We start from the raw sequence: 20,670 nt of genomic DNA on the forward strand, positions 1-20,670 counted from the left end.
AGTACAGTTCAATAAAAGGTGAGTACGGACAATCCTGACTAGGTAGGACTAAAACGACTGTGGAACTGGACACTAGGACAGTTAAACTACCCTTGAGCACCGAAATGCTCTTGTTACCTCACCCACGGGCTGCGGGTGCATAGGTGTCAAAGTGCGTCGGGTTCTCGCGTTGAAGTCAATGGAGCCTGAAAGAAAAGATGCTACGGGCGACCAGGAGGAAGATGTCCGGTGCAATCCAAGGGTGGATTGTTGAAGAAGGAGACCTGAAAGCAGAGGGGACAATGTTCACAGTCACTAGCCAGTGACTGGAGTGGAACCAGGAAGGAACGAGATGTCGTCGTCGCGATCAGGTGAAGAGTGGACGCTTGACTCTGCAGCCACGTGGACCAGGAGGCGTCTTCGACGACCAGGACGGAGGCACGAGCTGTCCCACGCAGGCTCTCGCTGTCGGCGGTGTCGGATCCGGGATTGGACTCAACAGGCCTTGGCAAAGGCAACCCACGCAGTGAGTGAAGAAAGCGTCCGGTGCGGACTAGGAGAGTCCGGGGTGCCAGTCTTTTGGAAGGGAGCAAGGACCAGTCTGGAGCAACCGGACCAGCAGCAAAGATTTCAACGTTCGTCATCTAGGAGGCCACTAGCCAGCCGGCAAGTGACCAGACAACGCGGCAAGCAGCAAACAAGCAGAAGGGCCCCACGCAGATCTCGTGGATGCTGGAGGGCTGATCTTCGGTGCAGGGGCTGCTTGGGGCTGGGGCTTCTCAGTCCACAAAGCACTTGGTCGAGTTTAGATCGGGAGTCGTGCTGGAAGCGAAGTGCAGGTTCGTTCAAGATGGCCGGTCCTACGTGTCTCGTCGCACCCACGGGTCTCAGCTTTGATGCAGATGTGAGTTGAGGTCGGAGAGGTCTGGGAATCCGGGTCTCGTCGGGCTCTGAAGTCTGGATCCTCGAGGGAAGACGACAAAGAGAAGCCGCTGGACGCTTGATGGTGCCTGCAGTTGCAGGGTGGACACTCCTTGTCCACAAGGGAGATTCTTCAGTCTTCTGTGGAGCAGAACGTCGAAGGCCAGAGTTTCTTCTTGTTGAATAGTTCAGGATAATCTAATCTGGAATGGGACCAGCTCCTACCTTTATTCTCCTAAAGGGGGCTGCACTACTGACTAGGTCCCTCCCCTGGGTGGGACCAGGAAGGGGGGTGGCTACACCCCCTATCCTTTGTCCGGTTTCCCGCCAGAGCTGGGGCAGGGATGCCCCAGCAACTGGTTTGAACCGGTGTATGCACAGGGTACCTTGTGTGCCCCAGGCATGTCTCATTCCTTTCAGGCCTCCCTACCTCAATACACAAAATCCTGTCTGGGGTGGTGCTAGCACCTCCCAAGGCAGGAAACCCTTTGTCCTGGCCATCCTCGCTGGAAGGACTCCCAGCAGCAGGAGGTCAGACTTGTGTCTGTGGTGGCAGCATCCATTTTGTGATGCTGAGGCTCGAGTTAACTTTAACCGGGGTTCACAGTTACATACATGTTGTGTCCCTCTAGAAGGGTGGAATGCTACCCCCGTCGCCAGAATTGGCAAGGGGGTAGTATTCCAAATCGTCTGACACCTTACTCGACATGTTTTGATAATGTTATACCAGAGTTAGCAATTAACCGCGAGGTTGATAATGCACTTAAGAGTATATGGTACAGCGTTATCATGGAACAGCTATTAGGACTTGGTTCCGCAAGCTGCAAACGGGCTCAGCTCATGCCAGAGCACCATCTCACATAATTCCAAGCACTCTGCCTTCAGGATTGATAAGGCCTTCCATAGGAGTGACTGATAGGAATATATGTGTCCATTTTAGGGTTAGATATAGGTATACTATATCTACAGCAAGGGGTGTTTACACCACCTTGCCCCAGCTGTCATGCAGCCAGTTGTGTCAGATTTAGATGGCCAGCCAGGGGTGGCATAATACATGCTTCAGCCCCTGGTAGGCCCTGGGTACACCTATGCCCTGTGTACAGGGACTGATAAGGTGACCCAGTACCAATTGGTAAATGCACCTAAAGTACATGGAGTCCATTTTAACAGAGAGCAAGAAGCCTGGGGTCCTGAATAGCAGGATCCAAGGCCAACTAAGTCAAAAACCAGCAAAACACCAGGCAAAAAGTTGGGGGTAACCATAGTCTGATATCCACCTTCCTACACGAGCGGAGAATGTTCCAGGAAAAGATAATGCATTGGCACACTCGCTGAGCAGAATGCAGACAACCTGCCACGAGTGGGAGGTAATCCAAGATACTCTCAACAGCATCTTCTCTCTGTGGGGCGAGCCACTGATGGATTTGTTTGCCACGAGACAGAACGCCAAATACCAACACCTCACAAGCTGGCATCCCCACCGTGGATCTCTGGGGAATGCATTTTCAATAGCATGGTTCGACGTATTTGCCTACGCCTTTCCGCAGATTCCCCTGACTCCCAGTCTCCGCAGGAAGATGAAGGCAGAGCTTTGCACGCTGTTTCTAACCCCAGCATGGCCTCGCCAACATTGGTTCACGGAACTTCATCTCCTCTCCCTGCAAACTCCAATTGCATTGACACCGTTTCCATCCCCCCTCACTATGGACCCGAGACAAGTCCAACACCCGGACCCAGCCTCTGTCAAATTATCGGCCTGGCTCCTGAGTTCCATGAATTTCAGGATTTGAACAGTCCTCCGGACTACAGAGCTTCCCTATCTCGCGCCCGAGCGAATAGTACAAACAGGACTTACTCCTTTTTTTTTTTATAACTCTTTTTATTAACAAACAGCAAATTGTACAGTACAGAGGATTGGACACATTTGACATCACAATACATATGAAAGGAAGGACACACACAAATTACACTAGAGATTGACATTGCGGGGAGCTAGGGTCATCCTGTTCGATGCTGCGAGGTACAGATGTCGCCTCTGTAACTATTCCATAGGCCCCAGACGTGACCACTTCCTGGGGCTCCCCCTTGCCAGGTACACTGTCTTCTTTTGTAACATACACCAATAGAGATTACCTTCCCAGGCCTCCAATAATTGAGCTATATTTCTTTTGGCCAACATGAACCCCAAAGTGGCCCATTGTGTCTGTGAGGTGTTCAAATCAGTGGGCTTCCATATGTTTAGAAGGCATCTCCTTGCCTCTGGATGGAGTATGATGCTTAATACCTTGCTGATTATCAAATGGATTTGAAGCCAATAGGAGCTGATTTGTGTACACTCCCAGATAGTGTACATAAAAGTGCCAGAGAGCCCACATCACCTTTAACATTCTCTAGTGTCGGCCAACGCCATGCTCACTAATCGAGGCCCCGTCATGTAAATTCTATGGAGGATTTTTAATTGAACCAGTCTTAAACGCGCTGGAATAGTGACGACCCTGGGGAAGATACCGCCAGTCCTCATCATCCAATTCTATCCCGTCCTACACCCATTTGTCCCTCAGTGTTTGAAGATGGTCTGTCATATGGTTAATTAGCTTTTTATATATTAGTGAGATTGTGTTATCCGGAAGATGACCATCTAAAAGTGTCTTAGGAGGCCTCCGGGGGATCAGTTCCCTTGGGTAGCGAGGACAAGAGTGAGTGTTGGACCTGCATATAACGGAAGTATTCAGAGTCCGCCATTTCGTATTCAGTTTGAAGCTCCTTGAAGGACTTGACCCCTCCCTTCCACCACATCAAACTTGTAAGTCTTCAGTGTAGCCATTATGGTGCTGTAAAGTTCGTAATGACAACCTCCCAGCACCATATACTCTTAATGGAAGCACTGCACTTAGTGCCCAGGAATGGCCCTGGGTACTGTAGCGGCACAGGGATCAAGCACCTGTGCCCACGCCACTGGCATAGTGCACCCATCTAGAGGGGTGACTGGTGTATGCCTGGGCAGTGTTTTTGTGGGCTCACAGGGATGTGTGCCATGTCGACTCTCTGTTTAGTTCTGTACCAAGACACTCGGCCTGCCAAGGCAGTGTATGTTGTCAGGGTACAGGGCCCCTAAGGGTGCACAATAAGTGCTGCAGCCCTTAGGGTTCTTCTCTGGTCACAGTGCCCTGGGTACCTAGGGTACCATTTACCAGGGGCCTACCTGTGGCCAGAGATTCTAATTGTGTTTAGGCTTTAGCACAGTTTTTATGGAAGGAACACAGGCCATGGGTACTTGATTGGCAGGGACCCAGGGCACACCAAGGAAAAGTGCATCATTTACTCCAGTATTGGAACTTTCATAGATTCCCATAGCTTGTATCATTCCCTGTCGTCTGAATGGGAGCCTCGGTAAATCAAAAATACCATAGTAGTAGGTACAAAAGAGAAAGAAAAGGCCTAGGCCTCATCTAGGTTTGTAGCATATCCACCTCTTTTTGCAAAAGAGACCAAAATAATGCAACAACCAATCAGGTTAGCCTCACCCCATAGAACCTTCCTGAGAGAGCCTCAGATTTTCTACCGCATGTTGTGCACGGGAGTCTCCACTGAGCTCTGCTGAGATTTCTCTACAACTTCAGTGTTTCTACTGTTACTCTATAACATTTTTTGTCTTCAGGATGTGTGACAAGGAGTAAAAGGCTTTATTCAAAACCTGTGCCACCTGTTCAAAAAAGAGGCTTTATGTGGAGGACAAACATAAAGACTGACCACAAGGCTTCGTACTGCAAGATCTCTCGAACCTTTTCGTCTAAGACCGTGAAAGACCGTGAGGGGCGTCTACTCATCTGGCTACCAAAGTTAAAGTCACGAAAAGACCCTGTTTCCAGTGACAGTGAGGACACGTCTGTATTATCTTCGAGGAGGTCTCAAAAACGGTGTAGGTCTTCAACTTCTTCTGACCCCCCTGCCAAGGCCTTAAAAAAGACCTCTGATCTGGTCTGACAGGCGTAGTCCCATCAAATCTCCTCACCGAGGTGTTAAGGAGAGGGAAGGACAGGTTTCTGAGGTACAATCAGTTAAGAAAATGAGCCTGGGGCCTTCATTTTCACCTCCACCCTCTGAGAAACTGAAACTGTTCAAAAAGCCAGCTTCTGTCCCACCTGAGGGGAAAGCTGAGAAGAAAATCTGTCCATCAACGGCGACAACATCAGGTCCGTCGACGACGGCATCGAAAATTCAACCAGTGTCTCCTTCGGCTCCGTCGACGGGCTCATCGACGAAAACGTCATAGTCTCCATTGACTTCGTCAACGCTGCAACCTGAGGTACCTGTTTCTATGTCGCCGACGCTTATGATGACTACCTAGACGTCGACAAGGATGACGATGATGGCGACGGCTACGTCGACGAAGACTTCCACAGCTTCTGGTGTGGTGCTGACGACTGTCTCGACGACGGTCCCGTCGGCGATCGCCCTTTTTTCGTCGATAGTCCAATCTTCGTCGGCGATGACCTCGTCGACGATTCAAAAAGTAGCAATTTCAATAAGAAAACGCCAAATTACCCCGGAAATGAAATCTCCTCGGAGAGTGACACCACTGCCTCCGGCACTCCTTTTGGAGGTGGAGTTTTCAGAAGAAGATGATGGTCCTTACGGGGATGCATATAGCCCATCTCAGTTACGTGTAAAATATCAGGACTCTGACTCTGAGGGCTATTATGTGGAGCAACCGCAATATCTGCCGCAATCTAGGTCTCAGGAACAGTCGCAACGGGGCATGGTTGCCATGCTGTCTACGCTCATTGCTGATCTCCAATTCATGCTGTTGGATTACAGGAAGAGATTTCCAGCTCAGTCTTCCGGCCAACAATCAGTGCAAGTGTCTCCACATCCACCACCTTCTCAATCTTCTGGTCCAGTTGCTTCTACACTTCCCAAAGCTCCGGAGCAAACAGTATCTCAAAATGTGGTCACAGTTCAAGATGACTCATCGGATGATGACCAGGGCACAGTATCAGTCCCAGATAGGGAATGGGGTGATTACATTATGCCGGATCCTGCTTCTCCATCTCTGGATCCGGCGGATTCTCCTTCCGCAGATATTGGAGGTCTTCACAACTTAATGGAAAGAGCTTCCAAACATTTTGCTCTTCCCATTCCATCAGTACAATCGGAATGTTGTGTTTAAGATTTCAAAGAACGTTATAAAAAGTCTGTCCGCTCTATCTCAATTGTGAGCCATGTCTGAGATGAGGGGATAAAAGTTATGAAATCTCGAGCGACGGTCATGCCTGTTCTTCCTCGACTGGAGAAGAAGTACAAGGCTCCAGAGTATTACCCCGCTTGTCTGGTCATCCAGTCGAAACCAGACTCTGTAATTTCTCAAGCGGCCCAAAGGAAGTCAAAGAATCAGTCGGTCCCCCTCACCACACCACCAGATAAAGAAGGTAGACGAATAGATAATGTGGGGAAGAGGTTCTCTACTATGTCCAGCCTCCTGGTCAGGGCGGCTAATGCCTTAGCGATTCTTGGACGATATGATCGCCAAATGTGGTGCGTTCTATCCTTGTACTTAGACCAGCTACCTGAAGACTCGAAGGCTGACGCCAAGAAAATCCAGGAGGAGGTAGAACGTACCTCAATTATAGATTGCGCAATGGACATTGCTACTACAGCTTTCTGCTCTCTGGCAGGAGCGGCAGTCCTCAGATGGCATGGCTGGCTTCGGGCCACCTGGTTTCGCCCGTAAGTCCAGAATAAAATCCTGGATCCTCCTTTTGATAGGGAGATGCTTTTTGGGAAGCATGTGGACGATGCGCTCCAGGATATAAAAAAGGACACGGAGACAGCGAAGTCCCTTGGAACTTTGCAATACCGCAAAGTGCCTTTCCGTGGAGCGAGAGGAAGGTTTTTCTTCATACAGGGGTGGATACCAGCAGCAAGGAGATTCCTCCTATTTGCAGCCATCAGTCTTACAGGCCCCAGTATTCTCAACGTCTGGGCCAGTCGTCGTCTTTCTCTCGCTAATCTTCTAGAGAATGACCAGGGCGCCAGGGGAGAGATTCCTCTAAGCGCCAATAGCGGCTTCCCGGCTCTGTCTACTGTTCCTTCGCCCCCTGTAACACCAGTGGGGGGCAGGATATCACAATGTTTCCACAACTGGCAACTCCTAACATCAGACCGGTGGGTCCTCAATATCATCCGGTGTGGCCATATACTGGAGTTTAGACACCGTCCACCCTCCAGAGCCCCTCGCGCCACCGACTCAAACATCTGCACCTTCTACGTCTAGAAGCTCACCAACTACTTCTCAAAGGAGCGATAGAGCCAGTACCTCCGTCTCAATGAGGCAAAGGTTTCTATTCCAGGTTCTTCCTCGTTCGCAAGACGGTAGAAAAGTGGTGCCAATTTTAGACCTGAGGGAGCTCAACACCTATCTCATAAAACTCTAGTTTCGTATGGTATCTCTACAGGACATTTTGTGTCTCCTCAATCCAGGAGATTACATGGCCACCCTGGATCTAAAGGACGCATACTTCCATGTTCCTATCCACCCTGCCCACAGGGTGCTTTACAGTAACCAAGAGCCACTTCCAATTCAAGACCCTGCCTTTTGGACTCAGATCCGCGCCGTGGATATTCACAGAGGCCCGAGCAATGCCTTCTCCCCATCACCCTGCTGGAACTCAAGGTGATTAGTCTAGCTTTGCAAGCTTTCCTTCCCATAATCCAGAAATCCACTGTCCTGGTCCGTTCAGACAACACAATGGCCATGTATTATGTGAACAAGCAGGGGGAAACCAGGTCTTTTCTGCTATCCAAGAAAGCCCTGGAGATTTGGGAGTGGGTTATCCATCACCAGTCAGCAGTAGGGGGGGGGGGGGGTTACTGCAACAGAAACCCACTTCCCTGTAGGCAGGCATAAAACCAAATAGTTTTCAACAACGCCCACAAAGTTAGACACAATTTGAAACCCAGCTTCTAGATGGAACAATAATGCAAAGCCTGTGAATACAGAAGACTCTCAAGCTTCAAACCTATTCCTACAGGTAAGTAATCATTTCACTTCTCCCACACTTTGCTATTCCTAAATGTTGCAAAACAAATACAAAATCACTTGCGTCTATCTCCTTAATCTTTTTTGTACCATTGTCTTCCACTTTGCTTTCATGGCTGTACTCCTTTTATCAGTCGGATGTAGGCTTAATATCTCCAGCCATTGCAGCTGAGTACAATTTCTTTTTTTCTTTAGTTGTACTCAACTCTGAAAGATGGAAACCCTCCGTGGGAGGTAACCGAAGCTGTTCTATTTATCATGGCATCCATTGCCAAGAGTGTCGACCCGTGAGTACATTTAATTTTTTGTCCGCATGTTAATCTGAGTATTTACATTGTAGAAATATGCTTACCCCTCACTCTACATAACCGATGTCACCCTTGCCCAATTTATAGTACCACATTTGCTCCTATCGGAAATATCCAAACGTTAACTTGCCGCGGCTTAACCACTTGCATGCTAATGACAAGGTGAACTCGTCATGAGGCACACTGGAGCTGTGCTCATGACAAGGTCAACTCGTCATGTATAATGGGATTCATAAATATGCAGCACAGGAGGGGAAAACCCCTTAGCAGCCAAGTGGTTAATTCGAACTTGTGACTTTGAGGATCCTGCATTTGTCACCGGCGGTATGTTTAAATCTCAAATTCTGCAACCTCTGCTTTAATGATTGGAATAGAGAGTTTGAAATGTCCAAGCCTACTCACAAGGGCTTCACCAGTTCTCCCCCAAGAGTCTTGATTTCGTCGAATACAGTGACTTTTTTTTTTTTACTTTCTGCGCGTTTTCACACACTGAGATGGGCCTGCCTGGTGTCCCGCGCATTCTCAGTTAACTTTCTTGTGCTATGTGAGTATTTGGTAGCAAATATATGTGTGTTTGTGTGTGCGTTCGGTAGAGAGGTTTGAGCAGGTGAACATGTCAATAAAAAGCACAAAACAAAAATGTATGTTTTTCTAAGAATGGATTTTAAATATTCGTATACTAAGAGAACAAAATAGTAATTAATTTTAGTGCCTGGGATTGCTGATTTCTCTAATGAGGTATAACCAATATAATAGGTGGGTGCAATTATTTCCGAAAATAAAATAGACAGTAGCAGAGAAGTGCTTGTAAATACAATTTTACAGTGTTTTTTGCTTGTGTAAAGGAAAGACCATATGACGGTTCATTACCACGCATAGCAGTTAGAGCATGGAAAGCACGGGAGCAAGTTTTCTTATTACAAAGAACAGATACAGCAGTGTTATGAGGACCACTGAAACCCTCCCATGCACGCAAACTCATTCTCTGTCTCAGTCTCTCTCTCAACACTTGAATAAAAATATTATGCATGTGTTGCAGAAAGTCGAATTATACCAAGGCAATGCCATTCTACGTCGTTTCACCAGAAAGCTGGGCTTTATCTTTACAGCACAGATATACACTTCAGAGTTGATGTTCTTATTACGACCTCACCAATCTTCTAGGGCTTTTCGTTGGAAAGAAGTAGTGCAGGTATACACCGGACTGGGGAATTAAAGGGGGAGGGGGGTCATTGGTTGTCTAGGTGTGCATACACATTTCTGCCACCTGTGCATAGAGTTCTTGTTTTGCACTTGCATGTGCAAAGCACAGAGGTTGCCAAGAAGCCCTTGTGTAACTGCTTCTCATTCCTTCCACTCCTCAACACAGGAGCTCCTCCCACCCACCTGCTGTGTAGAATATTTCCCTGACTCCTAAATGATCTGTGTCGGGTATTAGGAGCTCGCCCACACCTCTTCTTTCTTTCCATTGTGTGCCTTTTGCCCTATTACTTACCGGTAATACTCCTGGTCCCTTGCCCTCGCCCCATTCATATACAAGTGAGATAATCCTTTCTCACCAACAGAAACAGTCATTGGCATAGCCAATAGGTCTCGACTTTGGGACCTTAAACGTATTTAGGTTCGAGGCATGTGGGCTGCTGAATTCATATCTGTGCATAGATCGCCGCCTAGTGTTGAGATCGCCGCCTAGTGTTGGGTCCGGATGATTGCATATTGTTGTCCTGGAAGAGTCTTCGAAGTATCAAGAGATAGGTGGCTCCTCCCTTGGACTACAGTGCGCATGGGCATCCTCTCCATCCCCAGATTGTTTTTTTCCGCCATTGGGTTCGGATGTACTTTGCAGCACTCCAAGTTCGGAATTTCAAAAAGGCCAAAAGGCCTTCGTATTCGTCTTTATTGTTTTCGATCGGTACCGCCAGGCTTTCTTCACCATTTGCTTGCACTCCGGTCGTCGAATCGGGACGTTAGGCCTTCTCGACGCCACGTGGACCGACGGTCGATGGAACGAAGTCCATTCAAATATTGCCCGCAGTGCAACTCCAAGTTCCCGCACACAGATAAGCATCCCGTGTGCAACAAATGTTTATCACCAGATCATAATGAAGATAATTGCCTAGCTTGTGCCCAGTTCCGGTCCAAAAAGACGATCCGGAATCTGTGGCCGGGAAGGCAAGAAATGCAGAGGTCGGCACCGGAGCCCGAGAATATCTTCGACGATTAGGAAGAACTAGTTGACCCCGAAGACTCGGATCAAGAGGAAGATCAATACTCCGAGCACGACTCTGAATATTATATCGACGAGGAAGAACAAATCGTCGATGTCGAAGAATACGATCAAGACATCGGAGCTGAGTACACCGCCCCATACAAAAACTACACCAATATCAGAGACTCAGGTTGAGGCATCGCCAACAGGCCTTAGCCAAGATCTAAATACTGGTTCTATAGTCCCGCCATACCGCCCGGCTAAGGACATACTACAAAAGCCTTCTGAGACACGTAATCCAAGGCTGGTTCAATCGAAACCGAAACTCATCAACACGACAGTCTTCGGACCGAACGTCGTCGAACCGAAGGTGATAAACCCAAAGGGCGCCGAGCCGAAGGCCGCCGTTCCATATAAACCTTCGAAGCCAAAGACTGTCGAATCGCCCAAATCGAGTTTGACTGCCGAAAAAGTAAAGACGCCGGTCGACGAAGGCAAAAGGGCTACGCCCAAGGCGGTCGTCGAATCGAAAGCGAAACCTAAGGTAGACCAACCGAAAGCGGTCGAGCTGAAGCCCATCGATCCGAAGAAGGGCATAGAGCCAAAGCCGCAGGCTCCAAGGACACCTCTACAGCCGAACAAAGTTGCCGAACCGACGAAACCTATCGGTCCGAAAAAAGTGGGGCAACCTGTAAAAGACGTCGGACCGACTAAACCTGTCGGAAAGCCTCAAAAACCGATTCAGGCACCAAAAGCGGTCGAACCGATTAAAGGCTTTGAACCGAAAAAGGTCAAACCTAAAACTACGGCGCCAAGGCAAAAGACTGTGGAAGAGGAGATCATCCATCCAGACCCCTCCACAGAAGATCTGTCCAAGCTATATATTGACCCAAATACTGGGAAAGTGACTGTTTATACAAAAAAGAAAAGACCAGTGCCTGCTGAAGACTTTTCTAGAATTCCACTCAAAAAGCAGAGACTGTGCAACCTCTCCTATTCTTTTCCAACCTATCTCTCCAGCTATGCCTACTACTCCATATGCACCATACTCACCTGCACGCTCTGACTACAACCCAGATGAAGATCAGGACGCAGATGTGGGTTTTGGATATCCACAAAACCCATATGTAGACCCCAATTCACAGCCATGGGGGGATGGGGGGGGGGGGTGAGGAGGGGGGAGCCAGACACTAAGGGGCTCTACCCATTACAGACACAACTGTATACCCAGCTAAGCCATCACCCACAGAAGACACAGTGGCTTTTAATTCTTAAATAGATAGAGCAGCACTCTACCATAATGTAGACATGCACTCAGATGCTATAGAAGAAGATTTTCTATTTGATACGCTGCCAACATCAGAAAGAAGTGTCAAAACACTCCCCATGTTAAAGGGCGTCCTAAAGCACGCAAACAACATTTTCAAAGACACTGCTAGGGCACGTGTCATCAACCCTAGAATAGAGAAGAAGTATAGGGCTGTACCAGTAGACTCTACTTACATCAGGGGACAACTGCCTTTAGACTCATTGGTGGTATCTACGCACAAAAGCGTGCTAATTCACAAACTACTGGAGAGGCTCCTCCTCCTGACAACGAGTCAAAGATTTTAGAAGCATCAGGCAAGAGAGTAGCAGCTCAAGCAGCAAACTCATGGAGAATAGCCAATACTCAGGCCTTGCTGGCCAGATATGACAGGGTGCACTATGACAGTTTAGAAGGACTTCTCCAACACTTACCTGAGCCGTTCAAAGAGCAGGCGGATGAACTTATACAGGAGGGAAAGCTCATCACCAATGCCTCCATTAAGTGTGCTCTAGACGCGGCAGATACAGCTGCCAGATCGATCAACACAAGCGTACTGCTTAGGAGGCACGCATGGCTTTGCATATCTGGATTTAAGAGTGAAGTACAGGCCACAATTCTTAACCAGCCTATAAATCCAGATTTTTTGTTTGGTCCAGCAGTTGACTCAATTCTGGACAAAATGAAAAAGGACACGGAGACTGCAAAGTCCATGGGAGCTCCGGAGTCCCAACAACACAGAGGCTCCTTTCGTCGCTCCAACTATAGAGGAGGAGCGCAAGGTAACACATCGCAGCAATCCTCCACATACAAAAGTAATACGCAATCCACGTACAATAAGAACACAAACAGGGGTGGATACAGAAGAAATAATAACAAGGTCAGAGGTCGTGGAGGCAATGCCAATAGATCCTCCACGAACACCAACCAGTGACTTCTTGGCACTACCCCCAGACCATATAACACCGGTCGGGGGAAGACTACAACAGTTCCTGCCAGTCTGGTTAAACATCACTACAGACAAGTGGGTCTGGCAAATTATCCAACATGGCTATTGCCTAAAACTCACATCAACACCACCCAACATACCACCCGTACACCGTCCAATGTCAAAGGAACATATAACATTACTGCAGCAAGAGGTCATCAGTATGCTGCAAAAGGGGGCCATAGAACCAGTCCCACTCAAACATCACGGAACAGGAGTATACTCACTATACTTCCTCATTCCTAAAAAGGACGGTTCTCTCAGGCCAATACTAGACCTCAGGCCCCTCAACCTGTACATTTTATCAGAGCATTTTCACATGCCCACTCTGCAACAAGTCTTACCACTGCTGCGCCAGGGAGACTTCCTAGCAACTCTAGACCTCAAAGACGCATACTTTCATATACCAATACACCCTGCTCACAGAAAGTATTTGAGGTTTACTATTCAAGGACAGCACTGCCAGTTCAAAGTCCTACCATTCGGAGTAACAACAGCTCCACGGGTGTTCACCAAATGCCTAGCAACAGCGGCGGCACATCTCAGGAGACAACACATTCATGTGTACCCATATCTGGACGATTGGCTAATACACGCGCCATCGGCCCAGCAATGTGCCAGCCACATGTCAAAGACCATTCATCTCCTGCACAGTCTAGGCTTCTCACTAAACTACCCAAAGTCACACCTACAACCCTCCCACGTCCAACAGTACCTGGGTGCACCAATAGACACACTAGCAGCAAAGGCATACCCAAACGCAGCACAGATCAACGGAATGCAAATGTTAATCCAAAGGTTCAAACCACAGCACTCATTGCCAGCTCGAGTGTTTATGCAACTAATAGGCATGATGGCCTTATGCATATTCATAGTCCCTCAGGCCACACTACACAGGCGTCCGCTACAGGAGTGCCTAGCACAGCAGTGGAACCAGGCTCAGGGACAATTAAAAGACCTAGTGTTGGTGACCAGTCGGGCATACAGCTCTCTGCATTGGTGGAATCCACAAAACCTTTGCAAAGGACGACTGTTCCAGGAGCCTATCCCACAAATCGTAATGACGGCGGACGCATCCCTGCTAGGATGGGGAGCCCATGTCCGGCATTACACAGTCCAGGGTCTATGGACAATACAACAAAAGAAGATGCACATCAATCTACTACAGCTGATGGCGATCTTTCTAGCACTATAGGCGTTCAAAAAACACTTGTGCAACAAGACTGTGTTGATCCGGACGGACAACATGACAGCTATGTATTACATTCAGAAACAGGGAGGAACACATTCCCCACAGCTATCGCATCTAGCTCAAAGTGTGTGGAAATGGGCCATTCAAAGGAACATGTTCCTCATGGCGGAACACCTCCCAGGCAAAGACAATCAAATAGCCGACCTGCTCAGCAGGCACAGTCAACAGATGCACGAATGGGAGATTCACCCCAATGTGCTCCAACCATTCTTCCGGAAGTGGGGACACCCGGAGATAGATCTATTTGCCACAAGCGAAAACGCAAAATGCCAGTACTTTGCCGCCAGGTTCCCACATCCGCAGTCGCAGGGCAATGCGATATGGATGAACTGGTCAGGCAGATTTGCGTACGCTTTTCCCCCAGCTCCACTAATAGCGCTAGTGGCACGCAAAATGCGCCAACATTCGCTGATGCTAATCCTAGTTGCTCCCACATGGGCAAGGCAACCATGGTACACAACGTTCCTAGAACTGTCAGTGGTGCCTCATCAAAGACTGCGACTCACACCCAGTCTTCTAACTCAGAGCCATGGAGAAATCCAACACCCAGATCCACAACAGATGAACCTGGCGATCTGGCTCCTGAAATCCTAGAGTTTGGATACCTAAACTTGCCTCCAGATTGCATGAATATTATCAAAGAGGCAAGAAAACCCACTACAAGGGCATGTTATGCAGCAAAGTGGAAACGTTTCGTCATTTACTGCAAAAACAATGACATAAACCCATTAGATGCTTCTACACAAAACATCATTTGCTATCTCTTGCACCTACAACGCTGCAATTTAGCCTACTCATCCATCAGGATACATTTAGCGGCACTAGCAGCTTATCTCCAAAACAGACAACACCTTTCACTGTTTAGAGTGCCAGCAATTAAAGTATTTATGGAAGGACTTAAACGAGTAATTCCTCCAACGCACCCACCTTCATTAGTCTGGAATCTAAACATCGTTTTAACCAGACTTATGGGACCACCTTTTAAACCACTACACTCATGCAAAATACAGTTTCTTACTTGGAAGGTGGCTTTCCTTATTGCCATTACTTCACTTAGAAGAGTTAGTGAGCTGCAAGCCCTAACTATTCAAGAACCATACATTCAAGTACATGCAAATAGAGTAGTTCTCAAAACAAACCCTAAATTCATGCCAAAAGTGGTATCCCATTTTCCTATAAATCAAACAATAGAACTGCCAGTGTTCTTTCAAAATCCACAAACAGTAGCAGAAAGGGCCTTGCATATGCTAGATGTCAAGAGAGCTCTGCTATACTATATAGATAGAACTAAGGCATTTCAAAAAACAAAAGTTGTTTGTTGCTTTCTCACCGCAACACAAGGGTAACCCTATTTCAAAATCAGGTATAGCCAGATGGATGGTTAAGTGCATTCAGATATGTTATTTAAAAGCAAAACGCACCTTAATAGTTCCCCCTAGGGTGCATTCTACACGCAAACTAGGGGCATCCATGGCTTTCCTAGGAAATATTCCTTTACACAAAATCTGTAGAGCAGCCACATAGTCAACCATACATACATTTACCAAACACTATTGTGTAGATGTACATTCCAAACAGCAAGCTGCTGTGGGACAGGCTGTTCTCAAGACTCTTTTTCAGACTACTGCAGCTGGCACAGGCAACCACTGCTAGGGGAGATACTGCTATATATTCTATGCACAGATATGAATTCAGCAGCCCACATGCTTCGAACGGAATATGCTACTTACCAGTATGCATCTGTTCTTGGCATGTAGGGCTGATGACATTCATATCGCCCACCCGCCTCCCCGGTGCCTGTCGCAGCTGTAGCATTCACTCTTTGCATGGACATCTCTTACTGTACTATACTCCATCTCTGCCACAATGGCGAAAAACAATCTGGGGATGGAGAGGATGCCCATGCGCACTGTAGTCCAAGGGAGGAGCCACCTATCTCGTGATACTTCGAAGACTCTTCCAGGACAACAAGATGCAATCATCCGGACCCAACACTAGGCGGCGATCCCAACACTAGGCGGCGATCTATGCACAGATATGAATGTCAGCAGCCCTATATGCCAAGAACAGATGCATACTGGTAAGTAGCATATTCCTTATGCAGCATAATATCCTTGGTGCAACAACATCAACCGTTGCATGGCTAAACCTAAAGGTGAGTCCTATTGGCTATGCCATTGCTTGTTCAATACTTTGACCTCTTATAGATGAAGCCTAATGTTGTAGTCACTTTGTACTGCTTCCTTCAGTCAGCCTTAATCTCGGTCACTGCCAAGTTGTAAGCATTATTCTCTTGATACATCTTTGAGAAAAGATGTGCCATTTGATCAACAGATTCTCCGTCCTGGAGATTTTACTGATAATCTTTAGTACTAAATATTGCCAACTGAGATCCAAGAACATGTTTAACAAGAATTGTTTACTTTTCACCTATATATGTGTTTTCTGAAGGCAGAGTAGATTTGCTTTGTCCCCCCCCACACTGACAGAATTTGACAAAAACAAATGCTTCTGACTATAATTGAATCTGCTTTGTCTTGTCCACAAATGCGATTGAAAAGTGATAGGCTTCAGGAAAGACATCAAATAGATCAGAGCGTTCTGTTAACTTAAAAAAAAAAAAGAAAAATGTATTTAATTATAATTTCAGTGACTAATATGCGCACTGAAGGTCCTCTCCTGTATAGGATACCTCAGCGATGTACCTGATCTCTGTATTCCTCCTTGTCATACTTTTATATTGCAGCACAGACTAAGAGTTCCACTGTAGACCCCTTTAGAAGACAAGCATATTCCAGAACCAATTTACTCATTGAAAAGACGAATTCAAATATCTCCTACAAGGCAGTGGAAGTCTAGCTGTAACACAATCATGTTATACCCAACCTCTTTAGCCTGACTCCCAGGATGTGCCCTATATTGTTGTATTGTATTGTAATAGCATTTATATAGTGCTTACTACCCCTGATGAGGCGTCGAAACGCTTTTTCGGCGAGTAGCATGCTACTCCAGGACCCATAGAGGATTAGTGTTGAATTAGTATAGTGAAACATGCAAGTACATTTTAAGTGGTGAATAGGTTAGTCAGTTATTTGGATTTGGAATGATAGCAGAAGGATAGAGGAGGACAAAGGTTTGTATTTATATAGCGCTTGTTGAGGCACGCTATTCAGGAAGCCTACAAAGGATTAGTGGTGAATTAATATGGTGAAATATGAAGTAATATCAGTGGTGGATATTAGTCAGTTACTTGGAGTGAGAAGGATAGCGGAGGGATAAAAGGGGAAGAAAGATTTGCATTCATATAGCACTTGTTACCCCTGATGGGTGTTGAATCGCTTTTCTGGCGCGTAGCACGCCACTCCGGAACCCATAAAGGATTACTGTTGAAAATTAGTATAGTAAAAAAAATATTAAGTAATTTAAGTAGTGGATATGTTATTCAGTTATTTGGGTAGTATATTAGTATAGTTTAATATGGAATTTGAGAAGTGAACATGTTAGTCTGTTAATTTCGATTGAAAAGGATAGTGGAGGGATAAAAGAGTGAATGATGTTTTTTTTTTGTAGGTCTTAGCAATAGGACGAGGCTTTTGGATGAGTAAAAAGGAGTTTTGGGTATTGCTAAATGAGAAAAAGGGCATTTCTGGCCCTAGTCCCGACCAGTCTCGAACAGGCTCTAACAGGCAACTGCCCTTGTCCTCTCCGCCCTTAACAGGCTCTAACAGGCATCTGCCCTTGTCCTCTCTGCCCTTGTCCTCTCTGCCCTTGTCCTCTCTGCCCGTGTCCTCTCTGCCCTTGTCCTCTCTGCCCTTGTCCTCTCTGCCCTTGTCCTCTCTGCCCTTGTCCTCTCTGCCCATGTCCTCTCTGCCCTTGTCCTCTCTGCCCGGGCTGAGACGCCCTAAGCCTGGCCTTTTTTTATAGCCCTAGTAATCAGGTGACCCCTTCAGCCAATAGGAACCCTAGCACTAACACTATCCAATCACAACACTAGCCTTAAAATCTAGAACCAATAGGAGCCCAGGACCTTACAGCCAATCTTAGCCCTAGTCCAAGCACCCAATCAGTTCAAAACCCCTGATCTCTACGTCCAATAAAGGCCCTAGCCCTACCGATAGTCCCAAAACAAGTCCATGCAACCAATGGCAAAGGTAGCCCTAGTCCCTACTTCCTTTAGAAAGCCTAACCCTCCTCTAAGTCCCACACCTAGTCCAGCAACCTATCACACCAGAAGCCCTAATTGCTACTTCTAATTAAAGGTCTAGCCCTAGTCCCACCCTACTCCCAACAACCAATAACATAGGAAGCCCTAGTCCCTACTTCCAATAGAAATCCTAACCCTAGCCCCACCCTACAATGACTGAATCACAGACCCAGAAACCAATCCGAACCCTCAAATACCCAACCAATGAGGACATTAACCCTAATCCAATAGAAACACCAGATACAACCACCAATCAGTGTAAACATTTACCAACCACTAGCAGATCATATAAGGCCCCAGCGACCTTAGGCAAGGTTTGCTGGCCAGGGAGTTGGAAGCTGCTTCTCCTGTTCAGAATCTCCTAGGAGACAGACAGGCTCAATCCACACTTTGGACTGCAGCAGGTAAGGGCCTCTTTAACTTGAAATCTAACAATACTGTTTGAATAAAACTTTACTCCACCTGCTGGCTAAAAAACAAAGTGCACAGGCCCTAGTAAAACACAGTTTAAACAGCTCACAGAAGCTCCCTCTGATGTTGAAAATCCTTGTTTGCGGGGGGGGGGGGGTCAGGGGGGCTGGTTTCACTGGCTTGTGAGCACAAAATGGTGGCTGGGAGTGCACTGTTTTAACATACAGGTCTGAGCACAGAGCAAGCAAGAAATTTGGAGGGAAACAGAATTGTCACCAAGGAATGAGAGGGACAAACTACAGAGGTTGAACTGTAAATCCCACAATTCAACACACTAAATGGAGGCAATCATGGGCAGGGAAAACACAATTGTAAAATACAACACAGGTGATAAAATATGAAATTACAGGCAGGCTAAAACTACAAGTTTTAACTGTAACAACCACAGGCATAGACATAAACACAGAAAGTGAAAATCGTTTTTTAACAACTTTTTGTCTTGGGAAGAGACAGCACTAGTCAGTCTCCTTACCACTTCCTGGACTCTGCTCACTGCAATCTGGGGCACAGGTAGGCTGCAACTCACAAGATGGAGGAGATAGCTCTTTATATAGGATACCAAAAGGAAGTATGCTGTGTAAAGAGTCCAGGTATCCCTTATGAGTGGACAGGGGCTTGCTCTAGCAATCCCAAGGTGCTCTTCCTAGGGTAGTGTGGTTGAGCAGCTTTAGGCTTATCAGAGAGGGATGTTAGTCATTTGTTGCACACCCAGAGACAATAAATCATGGACATACGTAAAAAGGAGAGCCACATCAATTTAGAAAAATTGCAGGAATATATATATATATATATATATATATATATATATATATATATATATATATTTATATATATATATATATATTTTTTTTTTTTTAAACCAATAACTTCGTAAATAGCTAAGTACTTTTCGGAGTCGACTTTTTACAGTCTTAGCAATGTTTACCAAAGGTGCGTCTTTATGCATATTGCTTTCCTATGAGAGAAAGAACTTTCACTGCATGCACACACCTGCAGTGCTTTCCGTGAGACACCTTTTGGTCATGAGGTGATAGAGGGACCAGGACCAAAGTTTCACCAGGACCAAAGTTTCTCCAGCATATCAGTCTTCTCTGACCTGGCTAGCCTGGGCGCAGATGTGCTGGACGGGTCGGTAGCCCTGCATGCTAAATGGTAGAAAGGAGGTTGTGGCACTTGGAAATAAGTTGCAAAGAGGGACTTAGGGACTACTCCAAAAGCTTCCAACGAGGGGGTGGCTGGGATTGGGTTGTGAATGTCTTGGTGTGAGAAGTTGGCCTGATGTGCAGTGCTCACTATTCTAGTGATCACTATATATCAGTCCAAACAACCCTTATTGATGATTGGTTGTAAGTCAACCTTATAGACCAGCTATCCTAGTAGCATGGATACGAGCAGTCTAAGGCTAAGACTCTAGAGGGCGTGTTAAGCCAGCTGTTTTACCATCACATTACCCCTTGAACACCCAGTGAAAGGACACCACACAAGTGTTATGAAAATAAACAATGTATTTATTCGAATCACAACAACCCTGTACTCTTTATGAGGACAGGGTGCTAAGCACACAACAAAACTCTTACGAAAATACTTTTAAGTTAGCACGTTACACAAATGCCCGAGGGGCACGAAAAACCATATACGCTAAAAGTGGAATGCGAATTACTAGCAGGTAAGTAACAGTTCTAATAGGCTTTGGAATCGCTAGGACTGGACTAGGGAATCGTTAGATTACTACTAGGAGGCCTAGGGGACTCGGGTGCAGAGTGTGCACTCTCACGCGGGATGCGGGACAAAGTCTATGGAAGCTAGAATTCACAAAGTTAGTGTTCACGGGCGAACCCGACCTGGTAGGGAGAAAATGACAGTGGATCCTGACCCTTGGATAGTGAGGCTATGCTGGGACACCGGAGTGCCGAAGTTACCTAGCCCAGGGGCTGCAGCTGCATAGGTCTGAAAAGACGTCGGGGATCTCGTTGCCGGACCAGGAGCCTGGAAG

At 46.8% G+C, this 20,670-nt stretch overlaps 1 protein-coding gene across 3 annotated transcripts in view; it reads left to right on the forward strand.

The window, feature by feature from the left end:
• The window catches only part of TNPO3 (transportin 3), a 1,288,661-nt gene that overhangs the window by 525,055 nt on the left and 742,936 nt on the right, over positions 1 to 20,670 (forward strand). For all 3 annotated transcript variants that reach the window (XM_078677788.1, XM_078677785.1, XM_078677786.1), the window contains exon 10: positions 8,135 to 8,226. In XM_078677788.1, the coding sequence (XP_078533914.1) occupies positions 8,135 to 8,226 (92 nt within the window). The remainder of the gene's footprint in view (positions 1 to 8,134; positions 8,227 to 20,670) is intronic.

This window comes from Lissotriton helveticus, chromosome 1_1 (genome assembly GCF_964261635.1).
Source record: "Lissotriton helveticus chromosome 1_1, aLisHel1.1, whole genome shotgun sequence".
NCBI lineage: Eukaryota > Metazoa > Chordata > Amphibia > Caudata > Salamandridae > Lissotriton > Lissotriton helveticus.